This window comes from Pelophylax lessonae, assembly GCF_965119305.1.
Source record: "Pelophylax lessonae genome assembly, chromosome: 12".
NCBI classification, from domain to species: domain Eukaryota; kingdom Metazoa; phylum Chordata; class Amphibia; order Anura; family Ranidae; genus Pelophylax; species Pelophylax lessonae.
In genome coordinates, this window is record NC_138779.1 from 32847126 (window position 1) to 32865872 (window position 18747).

Sequence of the window (18747 nt, forward strand, 5' to 3'; positions counted from 1 at the left end):
ATACATACCTCAAGTCCAGCAGAACGAACATATTTGTTAAGAAGCACAAAGCAAAAGTAAAATAAACATAATTCATATTACAACTGGAACAAGGCTTTTATTACTCATATCTTCTACTGATGGTTTGACTACCATGGATAATAGATTCATTTATTCTTGTCTAGTAAATTTAACACCAAGTCAGCTGCTTATACCTTCCTTCTGCAAGGTGACAATTACTCTTATAAACCAATTCATTTTTATTTGTCTATTATTGTCTATTGTTTTCATAATGCACATCCCATTAATGTATTTATTATGAAACACAATTATTTTTTTTTACTTTTATGAAGGAGAGGTATACATTCAAATAAATTATATTTCATCCCTAATTTGCCTCACCATCCAAACAGGCATTGGAAATCAACATGGACTACGGTGACAACATTTACAAGAGGCAGACCTACTTCATCATGTATCAGTTTTATTTTAAACAGATTTATTTTGTATTTTGGAGCTCTTAAATAATAATAATAATAATAATAATAATAAATTTAAGCTCTGGAATACTTTGTAATGGTGGGGAAAAAAAAAGAAAAGCAGGTCTTGCTGCAATACTCACTTCCTCTCTGGCACTGTCCCCCACAGTAAATTAGTTTGCCACACAATATAATCAATATTATAAGTGTAGCACTGCCCCCTAGGGAGCTGCTGAGAATTGCACCTTCTGGATTCCCCTGGGTTACGCTTAGCAATGGATAGCAGACAAATAGCATTTTAAGTTCTTGGCTCAGTCAATAAACAGTCCAGGGGATTTTTGTTTTTTTGTGTTTTATTTTAGAACTGAGATAGGAGAAGGGATGAGTGGGATACTCCAACTTGAACTATGCACAATGCTGAGGACAACTAACTGCAGTGTGTGCCGCAAGGCCGCTGCTTCAACTTGCTACTGAAGTGAAGAAAAAGAATAGGAAATCTTGTTTAGGTTACTCTTCAGGGTCTAACTTGACACCCAATTTCTCACTTGCTGTGTGTGCTGACCTCCTGTCCACTGACACCCTACTAGAGTGGTCCCCTTCCTGGGCAGACCCCCTGGTGAGCTTCCTGGTACTCACGGACACTGTTTTTCCCTGGGTTGCTCTGCCTCCAACTCCCTTGTCACCATCCACTGGACCTCCTGGCTCAGCTCCACACGTCTGGTCCACAAGGCCGACCACCTATGACCACCTTCCTCAGCAACAGGAGCAGAGACAGCTGTCACCCTCCTGGGACCTGGCTTCCCGCCCAAAGACATCATGTCACATGTGCCCGTGTCTTTTATAACATATCCCAGGATGCACCACTGTTGTGCCTACCCATTGGGATAGTCATAAAAGCCTGTGTGTCACTGGCTGGGTTTCCTCCACTGTCCAACAGGCTCCCCTATTGGATACAGTGGGGAAAATCCTTCAGACCAGATGAATCTCACATGGACACATGCAACAGGCAAAACTAACAATCAGGATCCCCTGATAAGCAGATGGAGCTGCTAAGCTTTTATCCACCTAGCACCTACCTAGGAGGGTGCTACATAAGGTTCAGCAGTGGCACATGGGTCAGAAGAAGTGTCCATGGCACACAGTGGTGGACTCTGGAGGTGTCACATGCCGCGGAGCCTGAAGGAGGCTGCAGCACTGGAAAGGAGAGCAGTTAAGACACAGAAACGTCCGGCAAGGGGGGATAAGAATTCTTGAACAACCCATTAGCTTCATTAATTTCATAGAAACCCCTATTCCTGATTATTTTGCTGAGGTTTCTAACTCTAAGCAGTTTTAAATCCAAAAACAAAATTTTTACATATTGCAGCTTACCAAGTGTTTGTAAACATCAGACATGAAAAGTGAACATAGCACCAGTGCTGTATTTTGGCCTAGGCCAACAAGGCCCAGGCCTAGGGCGGCACTTTGCAGGGGGGCAGCAAAATAGCCACCCCCGCCTCCACCCGAGACTCTACTGGCCACTGGTTGCTAGAACCGCCTGGTGTCTAGCAACTAGTGACGTTACGTCACTTACCCACCCCCTTCTCTCGCCCATCCCCTTCTCTCACCCATCCCCTCTTAGCCATCCCCCTCTCTCACCCACCCCCTTCTCTCGCCCACCCCCTCTCATGAGATCTCAGGGATTCTTGCTGGGACTTGTAGTCCTTCGATTGTGGAGAGGAGTCACATCCGTTAAACAGGAAAGGGTGGGCAAATTTACATAGGAGGGGAATGGGGGCGCCAAATCTTAGCCTTGCCTAGGGCAGCACAAAACCAAAATACACCACTGCATAGCACATCCTACTATAGTGTCTACTAGCTTGAATCCATTGTGGTTCTTCTCTGATCTCTCCTCTCTGCAATATAATAATTTTTTGTCTTTGGGTTTAGTACTGCCTTCCATAGCAGCCCTGTTTCTCATATTAGTTTAAAGAGAACCTGTCAGTTTGAACTTTACTTGTAGAGAACAGGCAGTTCCCAAGTTATAAACAGACAACTTACATATGACTCATACTTAACAGGGGCGCCTCCCCCGCTTAATGTTTTTTTTTTTTTTTTTTTTAAATCCCCCGATTAGAGCCAGAGGCTCTAATAGGGTGATGCAAAGGGTGGAGCCGGGGGGCGCAGAGCAGTGCACTCTGAGCCCACCCATTGTGTGACAATAGCGAATGAAAATTCGCTATTGTCACACCGATCCTCCTCCTGGCCAATCAGGAAGCGCGTCCGATACGCGCTTCCTGATTGGCCACAAGGCAAACCCCATGCTGGTCACTGCATTGGGGTAATGTATGCTGGTCACTGTATTGAAGGGGGCACGCACGCTGATCTCTTGGGGGAATGTACGCTTGTCACTGCATTAGGGTAATGTATGCTGGTCACGGCATTGGGGGCATGTATGCTGGACACTGCATTGGGGGAATGTATGCTGGTGACTGCATTGGGGGCATGTATGCTGGTCACTGCATTGGGGTAATGTATGCTGGTCACTGCATTGGGGGAATGTATGCTGGTCACTGCATTGGGGTAATGTATGCTGGTCACTGCATTGGGGGCATGTATGCTGGCCACTGCATTGGGAGAATGTATACTGGTCACTGCATTGAAGGGGGCACGCACGCTGATCTCTGCATTGAAGGGGGCATGTACGCTGGTCACTCTGCATTGAAGGGGGCATGTACGCTGGTCACTGCATTAAAGGGGGCATGTACGCTGGTCACTGCATTGAAGGGGGCATGTACGCTGGTCACTGCATTGAAAGGGGGCACGCTGGTCACTGCATTGAAAGGGGGCACGCTGGTCACTGCATTGAAAGGGGGCACACTGGTCACTGTGCATTGAAAGGGGGCATGCTGGTCTCTGTGCATTGAAAGGGGGCATGCTGGTCTCTGTGCATTGAAAGGGGGCACGCTGGTCTCTCTGCATTGAAAGGGGGCACGCTGGTCACTCTGCATTGAAAGGGGACACGCTGGTCTCTCTGCATTGAAAGGGGGCACACTATACCTTAATTACTGAAGGCCCCTTTCACACTTTTGCGACCTTAAAGTCACGCCATTTTTTACAGCGTTTTTTGCCGCAAAGCCTATTACATTTTTCTGTTTGCACCCCCCCCCCCCCCAAAAAAAAATTTTGAGCACCAGCCGCCACTGCTTAAGAACAGAAGCAGCGTGGTCCCGGACAAATGACAAGTAGACATCTTGCTCCTCACCACATGCTGCCACCTACTTTCCACTGAACCCTTCTCTATGCTTTTCAAATCTTATAAATATTTTTTTGGCTGGAGTTGCACAGTTCATTTTCCTGTTCCAACTTACATACTGCAGGGCGATTTATCCCTTGAAAAGTGGACGTACTTTTTCAAGAAAGAGCCAGCTCTGAGTTTACTGAAACTGTTCCAGTATTGTGCATGAATTCCGGTATGAAATGCAAGCGTTGAACGAATTTTCAGCGTCATGGGAAATTTGTGGACTGACGAACGTAACCGACTGCTTGTACCATGAGTTCGAAGTGAACTTTGTATATTTTTTAATATTTCTCAACGTTGTACTGAAATTAAAGAACTATTCCTTAAACACAAGTAGTCAAATAAAAAATACACACAACAGCAAAGTAAAATGTAATTTAATATTTTACATATTATTATAATATATTTGATGTTTTGAATTTCAAGTAAAGTTTTGAAGTGATTATTTTAATACGTTTAATATAATGTTTGTAAGAAAATATATAATTTAATTGTAAAAATTTTTAAATTTTTTTACTACTTAACCCCCAATCCCCCCCCCCCCCCCCACACACGCTTGTCCGCTATTTTTTGAAAGCAGACCTGGCAACCCTATATAAGCCTAATAAGCAAAATTCCTTTTCCCTCTTATTCAAACAATAAAGTTAGTCCACCCTAAAACTAAAATCCCTGAATCTATAGACCTCCACGATCTAACACTAACCTATCTAGCCCTGTAATGAAGAAATCACTATACATAACTTTTTTGAAGCCGTTCAGAACCGGTCTCCAGCGGCGGAAGCTCTGCAGAGGACAGCTGTGAAATGAATGGGAAGTGACGTCACCCATAGACTTACTATGGGGCCTCCATTGACGGCTGTGTCCTCTGCACCCGACTCCACAGCGAAGCCGTGGCTGACAGCTCAACGTGAGATCGGGTCGGATCTGCTTCAAAAAAGGTAAGTATACTGATTTCTTCTTAAAGCCTCTTACACACGATACTCCTGTTTGAGCATCTCCTATTTCAGCCATAAATTTCACGCGTATTTGTCTTATTGAAATGCGTGCATTTTCGTGCATTCGCACATATGCGTTCGCGCAAATTTGTGTCTTTTCGCACAAATGTATTCTCACGTTCTTGTAAAATATGCAAATTAGCATTTTTTTCAAATCAACAGTATGTTCGTGTGCGTTCATTTGTTCGCAACCGCGCGTATTTGGGCGCGTTTGCATGCATTTGCACGCTTTAGGCGTAAATTACTGTCCAAAAATGCAGATTTTTCTATTTTGTTCTTACTGAAGAATGCACAGCGCTCATTTACGCGACTGTGTGCATAGGCACATTACAACGAATGGGCTGTATTTTAGCTCAGAAAAAAAAAAGCTGTACTGAGCTTTTTTAAGGCTGCAGTGTGCAAGAGGCCGTACAGGGCTAGCTAGGTTAGTGTTAGATCAGGGACATCTATAGATGCTGGGATTTTTGTGCTAAGGTGGACTTACACTTTAACCTCTATCCCAGTGAACTGAGTACAGAGCAGTGGCGGCCCGTCCATTGGGGGCGCAGGGGTGCCGCCCCCCCCCCCCCCCATGCGTCCGGCCCCCTAATCTACATGCAGGGCGCCGGATGTAGGGATTCCAATGGGATTTATTTTTTCATTTTTTGAAGCACGTGGTTAGAGCCAGAGGCTCTAATAGGCTTTAAAAAAGGGTGGGCTCGGATCGCAGAGCACTGCGCCCTGAGCCCACCCAGGTGTGTGCAGAGCGAATTAATATTCGCTATTGTCACACGGATTCTCCTCCTGGCCAATCAGGTGGGTCCTGAGACTCGTTTCCCGATTGGCCAGAATGGAGAAGCCATGCCATTGACCAAGGAGGAGGAGGAGGGAGGAGACGCACGAGACTGAGGGGGAAGCCGCCGCCGCCAGTGCTGCTGCCTGCCCTCCACATGTTCAGGGCAAGTGAGCCGGCCGGGGGGGGTATGGTGTGCGGGCTGGTGTAGTACGAGGGGGGATTATGGTGTGCGGGCTGGTCTGGTCCGGGGGGGGGGTATGGTGTGGTTCGTCTGCCGCCCCCCGGCCCATGGAGCACCAGCCCGCCACTGGTACAGAGTGACATGCTGAGTACTCACACATCCCAACTTATACAACTGATGAGAAAATAGCATTTAAAATTGCAAAGTTTTCCTTAAAGTGGAGTTCCACCCTAATTTTATACTTACCTCCATCTTCTAGCTCCGGGTCACCTGAAAAACAAATGGATAATCGCAATTTTTTTTTTTACTTACCTTGTAGAGAAAATATACTCACCTTACTTCCTTCTTCCTCCCCTCGGCGGCCACGGCCCGACGTCACTTCCTGGCTTTTGCAATGATTCCTGGGAGCTGAACGCCATCGCTCCCAGGAATCATTGCGCCTGCACCGGCTCCGACGTCAGTTCCGGCGCGCGCGTGTCATTCCCTTCTAAACAGCTTCTGGGCATGCCCAGAAGCTGTGGAGGGATGACGCGCGTGCACCGGAAGTGACGTCGGGGCCGGTGCAGTGCATCGTGGGACCGAAGAAGAAGGAAGAGGACGCCGAAGAGGATCGCGCTGGCTTCAAGCTGCCCACACCTGAGATGGCAGCGCTGGACAATACTTTTTCAAGGTAAGTATTTCTTCTAAAAGGTAAGTGCAACCCGGGACAGATCAGAGGCTAGCCATTGTGGAATGTACTAGCCCTGACTGTCCCGGGGGTATTTTTAAAAAAAAAAAATGTGCACTGGGTGGAACTCCGCTTTAAGGCCCCCTTCTTATTTGCTTCTGTAAGTGATTTTATGTTGCAGATGGGTTTGGACCAGTGATGTATTGGGGAGAGGTCAACCATCCAACACTTTTATGGCCTGGTTTCCTGTTAACAGGTAACAGTCAAACAATACAGAGGCACTCAAGACTAAAGTAGACCTTAAGTAGCGTGTTGCAAACTTTGCCAACACAAGTACAGACTATGATTTGACCTCCAGAAGGCAGTATACAATTTTAAAGCTGAACTCCAGGCAGATATGAAAGCCACACATTGATGCAGCTCTGTATTCATTTATATAAAATATTAATTTAATATAATATAATATAAATAATAATAATAATAATAATAATTATTATATTATATTAAATTATTATTATTATTATTATTAATAATAATAATAATAATAATAATAATAATAATTTAATATTAATTTAATAATATAATAAGAAACTGTAGGTTTGGCATGCATTGCACGGCAAACAGTAGGTTTGGCATGACACCCATTCTGCCTTTTGTAGGTTTATCATGTACTAATACATTAGTATCACCCTTTGAGACTAAATAACATCAGTTCCTTGGGTTTGTACCTTGACATAGTCATATTCACACAGATAGGACAGCTCCACGTCGAAGTGGGTAAAGTAGATTTTGACCCGATGTCCCTCAAGGACTTGGATGTTCCAGGTCAGAGTCTGTTCATTAGGGTACGGCTTTGGAAACCCAGGAGAAGCAATCCTTCCAAACAGTCCGCCCAGTTGTATGCAGTATGCATGTGGGAGGATTACGATACTGATAACTAGAAGATGGCAGAGTCTGCAGAATAAAGATATTTCAGATCTTAGTTTATTCTATTCATGAGGCATGAAAGGAAATGATAAAAAAAAATATGCATATGGTACCAAACAAAGTCCAGACTCAACATAAACAATTTTTAAAAAGTTTCATCTGGCGTAAATTCCTTGTGACTTTTTATTGTAGTCAATGGGATACGTGTTTCTTTTTAACATTTATTAAAATTTTTTACGATATAGAAAAAAACAAAGACCAGGTGCAGAAGATCCAGCATTGGTATAAATAGAGATGTAAGAGCATGCACTGAACCATGTTTTAAATACAGTGGCCCTGGCTGGGGATGACCAGGAGTGAAGCAATAAATGGAGATGGCCTGCTGCCTAGATTTAGAAAGAAAATAGTAAAAATTGAGTAAGTATGTTTTTCTATGGCCGTTACCATAGCTTAAAAGGGTAAAGAATTTGTTTTGTCTAAGGCCAAGGAAAAAGATGAAAAAGAAAATTTCCTCTCCTCCAACCCCTCCGCGCCCCCGCCCAAGGGCCAGGTTGAGAGGCAAGCATTGAGGTCCTGTTCTGAGGTTGCGAGTTGCTGTATCTTTTCTAATTGCTCCTGTAAAAGGGAGGTGTACAAAGAGAACAAAACGTAGATTGGAGGGTGCAGGGAGGAATTAGGTTGTAGAAGGGAAAGGAGGGATCTGGAGTTCTGGATGCTTTAGCAGGAGGAAAGTCATTCGTTGAAAATATTGAAATCCTACAGCTTCCACATTTCAGCATGTTTGTCTAGTGTACTATGTAATCTAGCTGATGGAGGACACATTTCTGGTTCCTGAACTTTACATTACACAAGAACTCCAGTCTAGTTAAAGCTGAATTCCGGGAATTCAGCTATTTTGTAAAAACTGCAAACATATATCATGAGTTAAAGCGGTGGTATACGCTTTTTAACTTTTACCTATAATAAGGCTTACCTGTAGGTAAAATTAATATTAGTGATCGACCGATATCGTTTTTTTATTGCTGATACCGATATTTTGGTCATCGGATATCGGTATCGGCCGATATTGGCCGATATTCTCAGACATTTGAAACATTTTTTTTTTTCCACAGGTACTGTTGTTGAGGGATCTGAGGGATCAAACCCCTCCTCTGCACTAAAAAGCATTCAAAACGTCAAGTTTGGCTGTTTTGAATGCTGTCATTTTTTTTAATCTGGCGCCAGACAGTACCCGGAAGTGATGTCATGACATCACTTCCTGTTTTTTTACATGGAGACCCAATCAAAGCCAAATGCGGCTTTGATCGGGTCTTCTCTTCGACGGCTGTGCTGGTAGGATGCCCGGGTCTCCCGGTGGGACGGGAGACCCAGGCGAGCCGCAGAAGGCTGCGGGGGGGGGGAGACGTCTCCTCCCACTCCTTGTAATGACAGCCGAGCGGCTTCTCAGCCACATCGGTTGTCATTACAAGACAGCCAACCATCGGCTATGGACACCGGTACCGGGGTGATGCCTCGAGCTGCAGGCATCACTCCGGTACAAGCTCTTTTCGAAATATCGGCAATATCGGTAACCTCAGGGGCCGATTCCGATATATCGGGGAAAGTGCATATCGACCCCCCGATATATCGGCATTGCCAATAATCGGCCAATCCCTAATTAATATCTCCTAAACCTGTACGATTTAGGAGATATTCACCCTGCATGCAGCCGCTGACACCAGCGGTGCATGCGCTCTAAAGGGCCGGCGGACCTTCAGAGCTCCTTGCCCAAAAGTGATCTCCCGCGCGCATGCACATGAGTGACGTCATCGCGGCTCCGGCCACTCACAGCGCCGGAGCCGCCGAACCCAGCAGAGGGAACATGACAGCTCCCTCAGCGGTGTCCGGGCAACCGCGTCGGGTTTCATTCTAAGGTAAGTACTTCATAATGAGCTAGTATGCGATGCATACTAGCTCATTATGCCTTTGTCCTGCAGGGTTTTTTCTTTTTTTTTCTGTGAGGATACAACCGCTTTCAGTCTAACGAGGTGTCTGCTGCCTGGTAGACTTGTCTCTGTTATTCACATCTAACAGGTTTATTGTGTTCCAGAATGATAACTTCTGAAACTCCAAAGCTGCTGCTCACTGTGATCTCCGTTCCTTCAAGAGTGAAGTTGTTTGAACTGCTCTGCCCATTCACAGAAGCCTTTGTATTATGTGAACTTATTCACAAAATACAAAGGCTTCTGTGATTAGGCAGCAGAGAAGAGGGGCCTAACTGGAGCATAAAGACACAAGGTGGGGGAGAGCTACTAGGTTCAGGTCTGGTCACTGGCCTGCGTTACAACAGAGAAAAGATCTACCTGTGCTCAAATCTCAATAGCTTGTACGTGTATTTAAACTTTACCATGTAAAGGGAAAAGGTTTTTTCAGCTTAATGCATTCTATGCCTTAGGGAAAGAGACCTTCCAATACCCATGCCCCCCCCCCCCCCCCAAACATTTACTTGAGTCCTGTATCAGTTCAGTACTGTGTCTGGCTTCAGTTCTTCTCTCTGTTCTTCATGCTCTCACAAACTTGGCTGAGAGCAGCAGGAATTGGCTCCCACTGATGTTAGTCACATTATGTGAGGAGGGAACAGTACATTTATTAAAAATCATTAAATATATGTAGCACTGCCCCCTAGAGGACTGCTGAGAATTGCACTTTCTGGATTCCCCTGGGTTACCCGTAGCAACAGTCTTTAGAAACATATCACTTTACATGCTTAGCTCAGACAATGAGCAGTCCATGGGATTTGTTTTTTGTGTTTTATTTAGAACTGGGATAGGAGAAGGGATGAGTGGGATACTCCAACTATGAACTATGCACAAATCTGAGGACAACTAGCTGCAGTGTGCGGCAAGGCCGAATATGATCCTGTTATAGTTTCTCTTCAGGGTCCATACTTGGCACCCCCTTTCTCACTTGCTATGCGTGCTAGCCCCTGTCCACTGACTCTCCACTGGAGTGGTCCCCTTCCTGGGCAGACCCCTGGAAAGCTTCCCAGTACTCTTGGACACTGTTTTTCCCTGGGTTGCTCTGACTTCAACTCCACTTGTCAGCATCCACTGGACCTCCTGGCTCCGCACCACACTTCTGGTTCACTAGGCCGACCGCCTGTGACCACCTTCCATACAGACAGGAGGAGAGACAGCCGTCACCCTCCTCCTGGGACCTGGCTTCCCGCCCAAAGACACCCTGTCACATGTGCCCCTGGTTTTTATAACATATCCCAGGATGCACCACTGTTGTGCCATCCCACTGGGATAGTTACAAAAGCCTGTGTGTCACTGGCTGGGTTTCCTCCACTGTCCAACAGGCTCCCCTATTGGATACAGTGGGGACACTCTCTCAGCCCAGATTAATCACATATGGTCACATGCAACAGGCCTAACTGCTGATCAGGCTCCTCTGACAAGCAGATGGAGCAGACTATAGTTTACCTGCTGCTCCCCTAATAAGCAGACAGAGCAAACTATCCTCCCTAACTAGCATCTATCTAGGAGGGTGCTACATATATATTAAATTCAATTAGTTTAAAGCCCAAATACATACAACGCCCTTCCATCCCTCTCTTCAGCCCCATTCAGCATATACACTATATTACCAAAAGTATTGGGACACCTGCCTTTACACGCACATGAACTGTAATGGCATCCCAGTCTTAGTCCATAGGGTTCAATATTGAGTTGGCCCACCCTTTGCAGCTATAACAGCTTCAACTCTTCTGGGAAGGCTGTCTATAAGGGTTGGGAGTGTGTCTATGGGAATGTTTGATCATTCTTCCAGAAGTGCATTCATGAGGTCAGGCACTGCTGTTGGACGAAAAGGCCTGGCTCGCAGTCTCCACTCTAATTCACGCCAAAGGTGTTCTATCGGGTTGAGGTCAGGACTCTGTGCAGGCCAGTCAAGTTCCTCCACCCCAAACTCGCTCATCCATGTCTTTATGGATGGGAAGGGTGATGACAATGGCTGGGATGGGTGATGTTACCCCTTGGCTTCTATGGCTCATCCATTGTCAATTCTCCCTCCTCTCCCTTGCAGCTGCCACTGACTGACACAGGTGAGCCAGATCAGGTGACGGGACTGGATCAAGCTGAAAATAGGTAAGTATGTATGTGTTTCTTACACATGTTGGTTAGCATAGGTGTTGGGGGAGCATTTTTAAAACTAGAAAGGTTTGTCCTGGAATTCTACTTTAACCACTTGTTTCCCAAGCCTATTCTGACACTCCTGCATGTAAAAATCTACTATTTTTGCTAGAAAATTACTTAGAACCCCCAAACATTATATATATATTTTTTTTTAGCAGAGACCCTATAGAATAAAATTGTGGGTGTTGCAATTTTTTATGTTACATGGTATTTGCATTACATATGCATGTGGGAGTAACATATGCGTTCACAGTTGCGCGTAAGCTCGGTGGGACAGGGACACTTACATTTTTTTTTATTTTTATTTATTTTATACAAATGTTTTATTTTTATTTTTTTTACACTTCTTTTTTGTACTAACGTTATTGCTATTACAAGGGATGAGCAACATCCCCTGTGACAGCATGGGCCGTGACAGGTCCTCTTAGTGGAGAGATTTAGACCCCAAATCTCTCCTCTGGCCTCCCATGCGGCCCATTGGACACAGATCGGTCTGATCAGCTGGCCACTGGTGGCTAAGGTAAACAAAGTTGCAGAAACTGAAGTGGCAAACTACTCTTCGCTCCCGGTTTCCGGGGGTTACAGAGACAGGGGACCAATGCCAGTTCCTCGCTCTCTGTACAGGGCAGTCATCGCCACCAGCAGCACCACTCTCGGACTCCGCAATGGGACAGGAGAGCCCAGGAGAGGCGGCAGCAGGAGGGGGGATTGGACCCTGTTGCACCACCCGCAGAAGAGATGGAGGGGGGGTGGGACCATGTTCCAAAAACGCAGAAGAGATGGGGTAGCTAATTAGCCACTTAGGTCACTTCTGCATGAAAGAGAATCGCCAGCTGAAAAGAATGATACCAGGATGATGCCTGTAGGTGCAAGCATCATCCCGGTATAACCACTGAATCCCAATGACGTCCAGGAACGTCCTTGGGTGGGAAGTATTTAAAGGACAAGAAATACAAATCCTTTGTCAGGTAAGGCAGCACCCATGTATGTATTTTAGCTGTGCCTGGAGTTCTAGTTTAACATGTGCATATGGTGAAAAAACGAAATAAAACCATTAAATAATTTACATAATAATGGTCAGTAAATGGAAAGTTCAGTACTGACACCCCCTGACCGGGCCCGCTAATAGGGGGTGACCACCAGTCCTCCTGTAGGGGGCCCGGGCACACAGGGGGCCCCAACAGCACGGGGTATTGGTGCGGTCTGGCGGAGGGGAAATCACAGAAGGAAGCCCAGTGCGTCTCTCTACAGCTACTGAAAGCCAGTTTTTCCCCCTCCTGCCGGCCTTCAGCTGCTGCAGGGAGAGACACAGACACAGAGCATCTATCGTTCCTGTAATTGGTTCTCTGGCACCGATCCCCCTCCCTGTTCTGCCTGCTTCTGATCCCCCCTCCCCATGTGCCCCCCCTTTCACTGTGCCTGCCCCCACCCCCCCCCCCCCCCCCGCAGCGCTGCAGGCTTCCTTGTCCTGTAAAAAAAATACCAAATTGTAAAGAAAAATAATAATTAAACATTGTAATAAATAATTTAAAAAAAATTGTAAAATAAAATATTTGTAAACATTTTTAACATTTTAAAAAAAAAAGTATAAAAATATTTTTTTAAATGTAGCAAATTAATTAAAAAACAATTAAAAAAGGGCTAATTCACACAGGTTCTCTGTTATTTATGTCCGCTAACAATGATTTTAGTGTATTTTTAGTGAAAATATTGTATTGATATATTCGGGAGCGGGGTCCTGCCAGGTAGGCTTTACGGGCCCCCCCGTGATTCCTAATAGCAGCCCTGCCCCCTGATTCTTTGTGCCTGTGCCCCCCCCCCCCCCCAAGTCCTAGTGGTGTCAGCAGAGGAAAGTGTTGAAAGGCTCCAGGTCATCACAGGAGCTAAGCATTATTTCTGGTCCAAAGCACAGGAACAAAACTTATTATTATGTACATTTCCTGAAACTGTGGCATTATGTTGTTTTGTCAGATTAGATGTAAATCGTACTTAGCAGAGTTATTTTTATCCCGCTAAAGCTCTAGTGCCCATCCCTACCTTGCCCCATCTGACCTCATTCCAAGTCCTTTATTTAATTCCACTGATTAATGTTACCTGTGCACATTGGCAGAGCCGTTCTCAGCGTTTTCACTGAAATGAACAGACTAGCATTGGCAAGGCTTTGGAGGTTATAGCTGGCTCATAGCTGGAGCAGATCTGCAATCAGAATGGAGCTGAACGGGGGTGCACATTCTGCAGCTGCCTCTATCAGCACTACTTTACAATTAAATGAACATCGGGCCAGTATGCAATTAGATTTATTGTAACAAAAACAAAAGTGTATTCTATGGCTCATTTCACATTCTTTGGCATCACACAATACTGAACCATGCCTGTGTTAGTTTTAGTGTTGCAGTGCTACTTATTTTGAATTGTATCCTAATACACTAAAGTAATGCAGTCTGAGGGCCAGATGGGGCACTTTGCCTGCTTTTATTTGGCCCTTGGGGCACTATTTTCATCCCTTTGTTTAGAAAGTTTGGAGACCCCTGCACTAAAGAAAGGCACTTTGTGTTGCAACAAACCCAATGTACATGTAGCACCCTCCTAGGTAGGTGCTAGGAAAAGCATACATGTGGCCCTGTCTGCTTATCAGGGGGGCTGATCATTCAGTTAGGCTGTTCTGTGTTCCCAGGTGTGGTCTGTTGAGTCTGGGGAGTCTCCCCACTGTATCCAATGAGGGCTCTTGTTGGACAGTGGAGGAAACCTCGCCAATAGCACACCAGTGCTTATATCTGTCTCAGTGGGCGGAGTTTGCCGCAGTGCACCCTGGGATTAGGTATAAGCCTCAGGGGAGCACATGACAACGTGTCTTTGGCGGGAAGCAGAGTCCCAGGAGGAGGCTGATGGCTGTCTCTCCTCCTGTCAGAGGAAGCGAGGGTGTCCTGGGCGGTCAGCCTAGAGGACCGGCGGCTGAGCTGGGCTACAGGAAGGATCCAGAGTGCTGTGGACCGAGTGGAGCTTCTGGGCAGAAGTTTCCTGGAAAAATAGTGTTGTGAGTACTCGAAACTGCCCAGGGGTCTGCCTGAGAGAGGGGACCACTCCAGAAGATCAAAGGGATTAAGGAGCCAGCTAGCCAGTAGTGGTGGCTTAGAAAGGGGGTGCCAGTATCTAAGCCCTGATGATTAGAGAGAGAAAGGGGGTACCGGTGCGGGCCCTGAAGCGTTCAGCAGTGCAGCAATGTGTTCAAGTAGCTACCCCAGCAGGAGTGCGTAGGGGAGCTTGAGAAGGACTTCTTTAGTCAGAAAGCAGTCCCAAGTCAATTCAGCGTTAACAGGCATCCGGCCAGCTTTAACCAGCGTCAAGTCAGCGTTGATAGGCATTAGGCCAGCGTCAACTCAGCGCCAAACAGCAATATTCAATTGTCTCTGCAAAATGTGTCTAGTTTAGTTCCAAGAGTATCCCACACATCCCTTCTCCCATCCAAGTTACCAAATAAATACAAAAATCCCAAAGATACTGGACTAGTCATTGTCTCAGTGCTCACACTTGGAGCACATGCTTAAATGTGCTGTTGTTGCTAGCGGTAATCCAGGGGGACCCATATCCAGCAAAACGTCTGGGAATTGTGCTACATACAGTATGCACTACCATATGTTGCATTCCCAAAAAAAGGGTCAGGTGCAGTTTCCTGTGCGCTGGGGTGCATTAGTGTAGCACCCTCCTAGATAGGTGGTAGGTTAGGTAAATTTAGTTCTTAGCTCCACTGTAATCAGTTGAGCTGTATGTGATTATTTCGGTCTGTTTTGTGTTTCATCGTCATTCTGGAGTGTTTTGGAAGATAGTGGGCTGGGAGAGTCTAACCAACAGCATGATATTTATGCCACCCCAGCGAATCCCTAGGGGAGAGTGCCCAGATTGTGGCTGGGAGGGAGCATAAATAGTCTGAGAACTGGAACCGAGGGGTTTTTGTCCCAGAGGAAGAGATCCAAGCTTGAAGGGCTGCTGTCCTTCTGGGCAGTCCAGCTGTGCTTTCTACTGCTTATTGAGGTCCTGGTTATGCTAGCTGGGGAGCCTATTCTGCTGAACTTTGGGGGATCTGGTCTGAAGTCCTCATAGAAGATATTGGAAGGAGGCATCTAATTATCCAAGGACATTTATCTGTATGGACCAGCGTGAAAGATCCCAGTGATTGTGTGCTCCTGCTATCCCTCTTGTATTAGAGTCAGTGTTACTTTAAGAGAAATTGTTTATGGTGTGTACAAGTGGAAGGGATCCCTATAGCGCACATCCATGTAGTCCCTAAGATTGATATAAGAGTGGCAACCTCAGCCTGCATTCCAGCTAGGCCATACCTCAACATGTTTCACTCCGCCCGTCGGAGCTTAGTCATGACCAGGCTAAAGTTGCCACTCTCACGTTGATCTTAGGGACTACACAGATGTGCGGCTATAGGGATCCCTTCCACTTGCACAAGCCATAGCAAGAGCTGGGACAAGCTCCATCCCAAGCCTGTACTCCCAGTGGTGGATGCTCAAGAATCTATATACACCCCAATTCAACAAAGCCTAAACCGCACCCCAAGTTGCATTGTGTATAGTGTTCCAGTGTAGCTCAGCCCATTATTTGCTGCTGCAAGGACTGTGCTCAGATTCCTTAGGAGGAAGATTAGTGTTCTCAAGTTATTTATTAACATTGCTGGAATATCCCACAGTTACTTTGCACCCATCCAAGTTCAAGTTTGCAATAAAGCATCAAAAAAAGAATACCCCCTAGACTGATTACTGAGCCAAAAGAGTAAACGTGACAGTGTGCCTGGCTGTTAGAGCATCTACTGGGAAAGAACCTCGGAACCTAAATAGCTGACCCTTATGGGATTGTGCGCTACATGGGCATCCTATTCAAAAAGGATGAACAGCCTTAACACAATGCACATTAGGGCTCACACATTTCTATTTATATAGTCCTGTGTCGGACCAGTTTTGGTATTGAATGCACTTGGTTTAATGCTGGTGCCTATTGGTCAGCACAGTTAAATTTAAACCCCACACGCCCCCCCCCCCCCCCACGACCACCGCCACCCCCCCTCCCCCCCGTTCAAAACTGCTGTAAAAGGGAAGAGTAGGTAAAACTATGAGTATAAAGAATTTTAGAACGTTGTCTGTCAAACTGCATATCGACTTATTAGGCGTTAAAGAGGAGCTGAAGTAATCATTTATGGAGCGCACATACAGCCAGAGTAATAATTTATGGCGTAGCTCTGGAACTGGATCTGATAATTATTTAGGACCAATGCAAGCTTTAGCTAAAGCTAACTGCTGGAGCCACTGTGGAGCCACAGACAGCAATACTACCCCGTGTGCCATTTATTCATTTAGGAAAATGGGAGAAAAAAATCAATTTTTTTAAACATTTTCAGATATGTATGATAAAAGGCTTTAAAAAAATATTTATATATTTTAATAGTTTGTTATAATATATGCATATAGCGACATTGAGGCATTGGTTTAAGTAACGGCATTTTGATTAGATATTTGATTACCAGGATGTGGATCAGTTTGATTTTGAGGCTACCAGAGCTGCCGATGGTGCTAACACAGAAGAGCACAGTAATCAGTAAATCCCGGACATTGACAGCCAGCTTGCAAGCAGACCAAATACAGCACAGAATCAAGGTATATAGTTACATATTTACATAGTTGGTAAGGTTGAATAAAAACACCTGTCCATCCAGTTCCACCTGTGTCAACGTGGGTCTGTATGTGTGTGATAATGTCACTACCAATTCCCATATACCTGTATATTATATTTGCTAAGATGCCCATCTAAACGTTTTTGTAAATATTGACACGCCTTGCTGACACCAACTGTAGAAGTGAGTTCCACATCCGTACCACTTTAACAGTAAAAAAACCCTTAAGCGGTTTAACATTAAACCACTTCTCATCCAATTTCTCTGTGTGGCTGTCTTGTTTTTTGCCAATGATAGAATTACTATTTAGATATTTGTCATTCATTTCTCCTCTTATAGTGATGGAAACCCTCACCTTGTAAAACATCCCATTCAGTTTAAAATAGAAATGAAAGTAAAAACATTTGTATAGGTATAAAATGTATTATAAATACTCTTTTCCCCTTATTTTATAAGTGATCACATTCGCTCTGTTCCTGGTTGCATACAGAGCTGGGGGGAGCAGCACTCTGATCTTCCCAGTGAAAGGCTGGGTGTGGGGCACAGGACAAGTCTCATCATTGGAGGAGAGCAGGCTGAGTTCCTAGCACAGCTAGGGAACTGACCACGCTGTTCTCTCTTGCTTAGTGTGGTCAGTTTCTGATGGGAAAGCAGAGGGACTGACAGGAACACCAGGGATTTCACACAAAGGAAGCAATACAAAGAGAACAGGACATGGTACAGCAGGCACATATCAGGAATATGAAGTGTTGGGTATACATATTCTTAAACGTCTCTTCTCCAGGGAGAATACATTTATTGACTCTAGCCACTTCTGATAGATGAGGTCCCCCACCTCCCTTATTAGCTTTGTTATCCTTCTCTGGACTTTTCTCCAGTTCCAGCACATCCTTCCTGTGGACTGGTGACCAGAACTGGACAGCATACTCTGGATGTGGCGGAACCAGACTTTTGTAAAGTGCTAGAATTGTAGTCTTATCTCTTTAGTAAATATCCTTTTAAATGCATGGTAATAGTCATGGTAAAAGTGAAGATAAACAGGCTGATGGTCAGGGCAGCCAACAGACAAACAAGGTCAGAAGATGTGTTACAGATCGGGGGATGTCGGAGCAAAATCTAAAGTCTAAGGTTGGCCATACACGGTTGGAATCTTAGCCGGTACAGCAGGAACTAGCCAAGATGGCTTCAGTACCTTGAGGCACTCATCTAGAGCAGATAAGAATGTGGCCACTCATCCCAGCCTGTGTATTGGTTTCCTATAAGGTTGTGGAAATGAACTCACCTCATGTTGTCTGCTCTCCGATTTTGCTCCTCTGCTTTCTGTTGCCTCTGGCTGTTTGCTTTCATTGTACCTTTGGTCAGTGTCACAATCTCAGGAGGCCAGTGACCCTTTGTTTGGAATAGGGCTTCCTATGTTTACCTATATGCCTGTGGCGACAAATCCGAGAAGTGTGTGCACTTTCATGAATTCCAGTGTATAAAGGTAGTTGCATAGTTCAACAAATAAAAAAAAAAAAATGGAGAACCTCCATATATAGAACCCTATACACAGTTGATCCAGAGAAAGGCAAAAATAAACCTTTAAATCAGGGGTAATGAATTAAAATTCAAGGAGGTC

The 18747-nt window shown here is 45.3% G+C and overlaps 1 protein-coding gene across 1 annotated transcript in view; it reads right to left on the reverse strand.

Moving 5' to 3' along the window:
* Positions 1–18507, reverse strand: part of MASP2 (MBL associated serine protease 2) — a 98043-nt gene extending 79536 nt beyond the window's left edge. Inside the window, exons 1-2 of the mRNA XM_082274524.1 lie at positions 18412–18507; positions 7085–7310 (exon numbers count right to left, since the gene is read on the reverse strand). Coding sequence (XP_082130650.1) covers positions 7085–7310; positions 18412–18476 — 291 coding nt within the window. The 5' untranslated portion in view covers positions 18477–18507. The remainder of the gene's footprint in view (positions 1–7084; positions 7311–18411) is intronic.
* Positions 18508–18747: the final 240 nt, after the last annotated feature.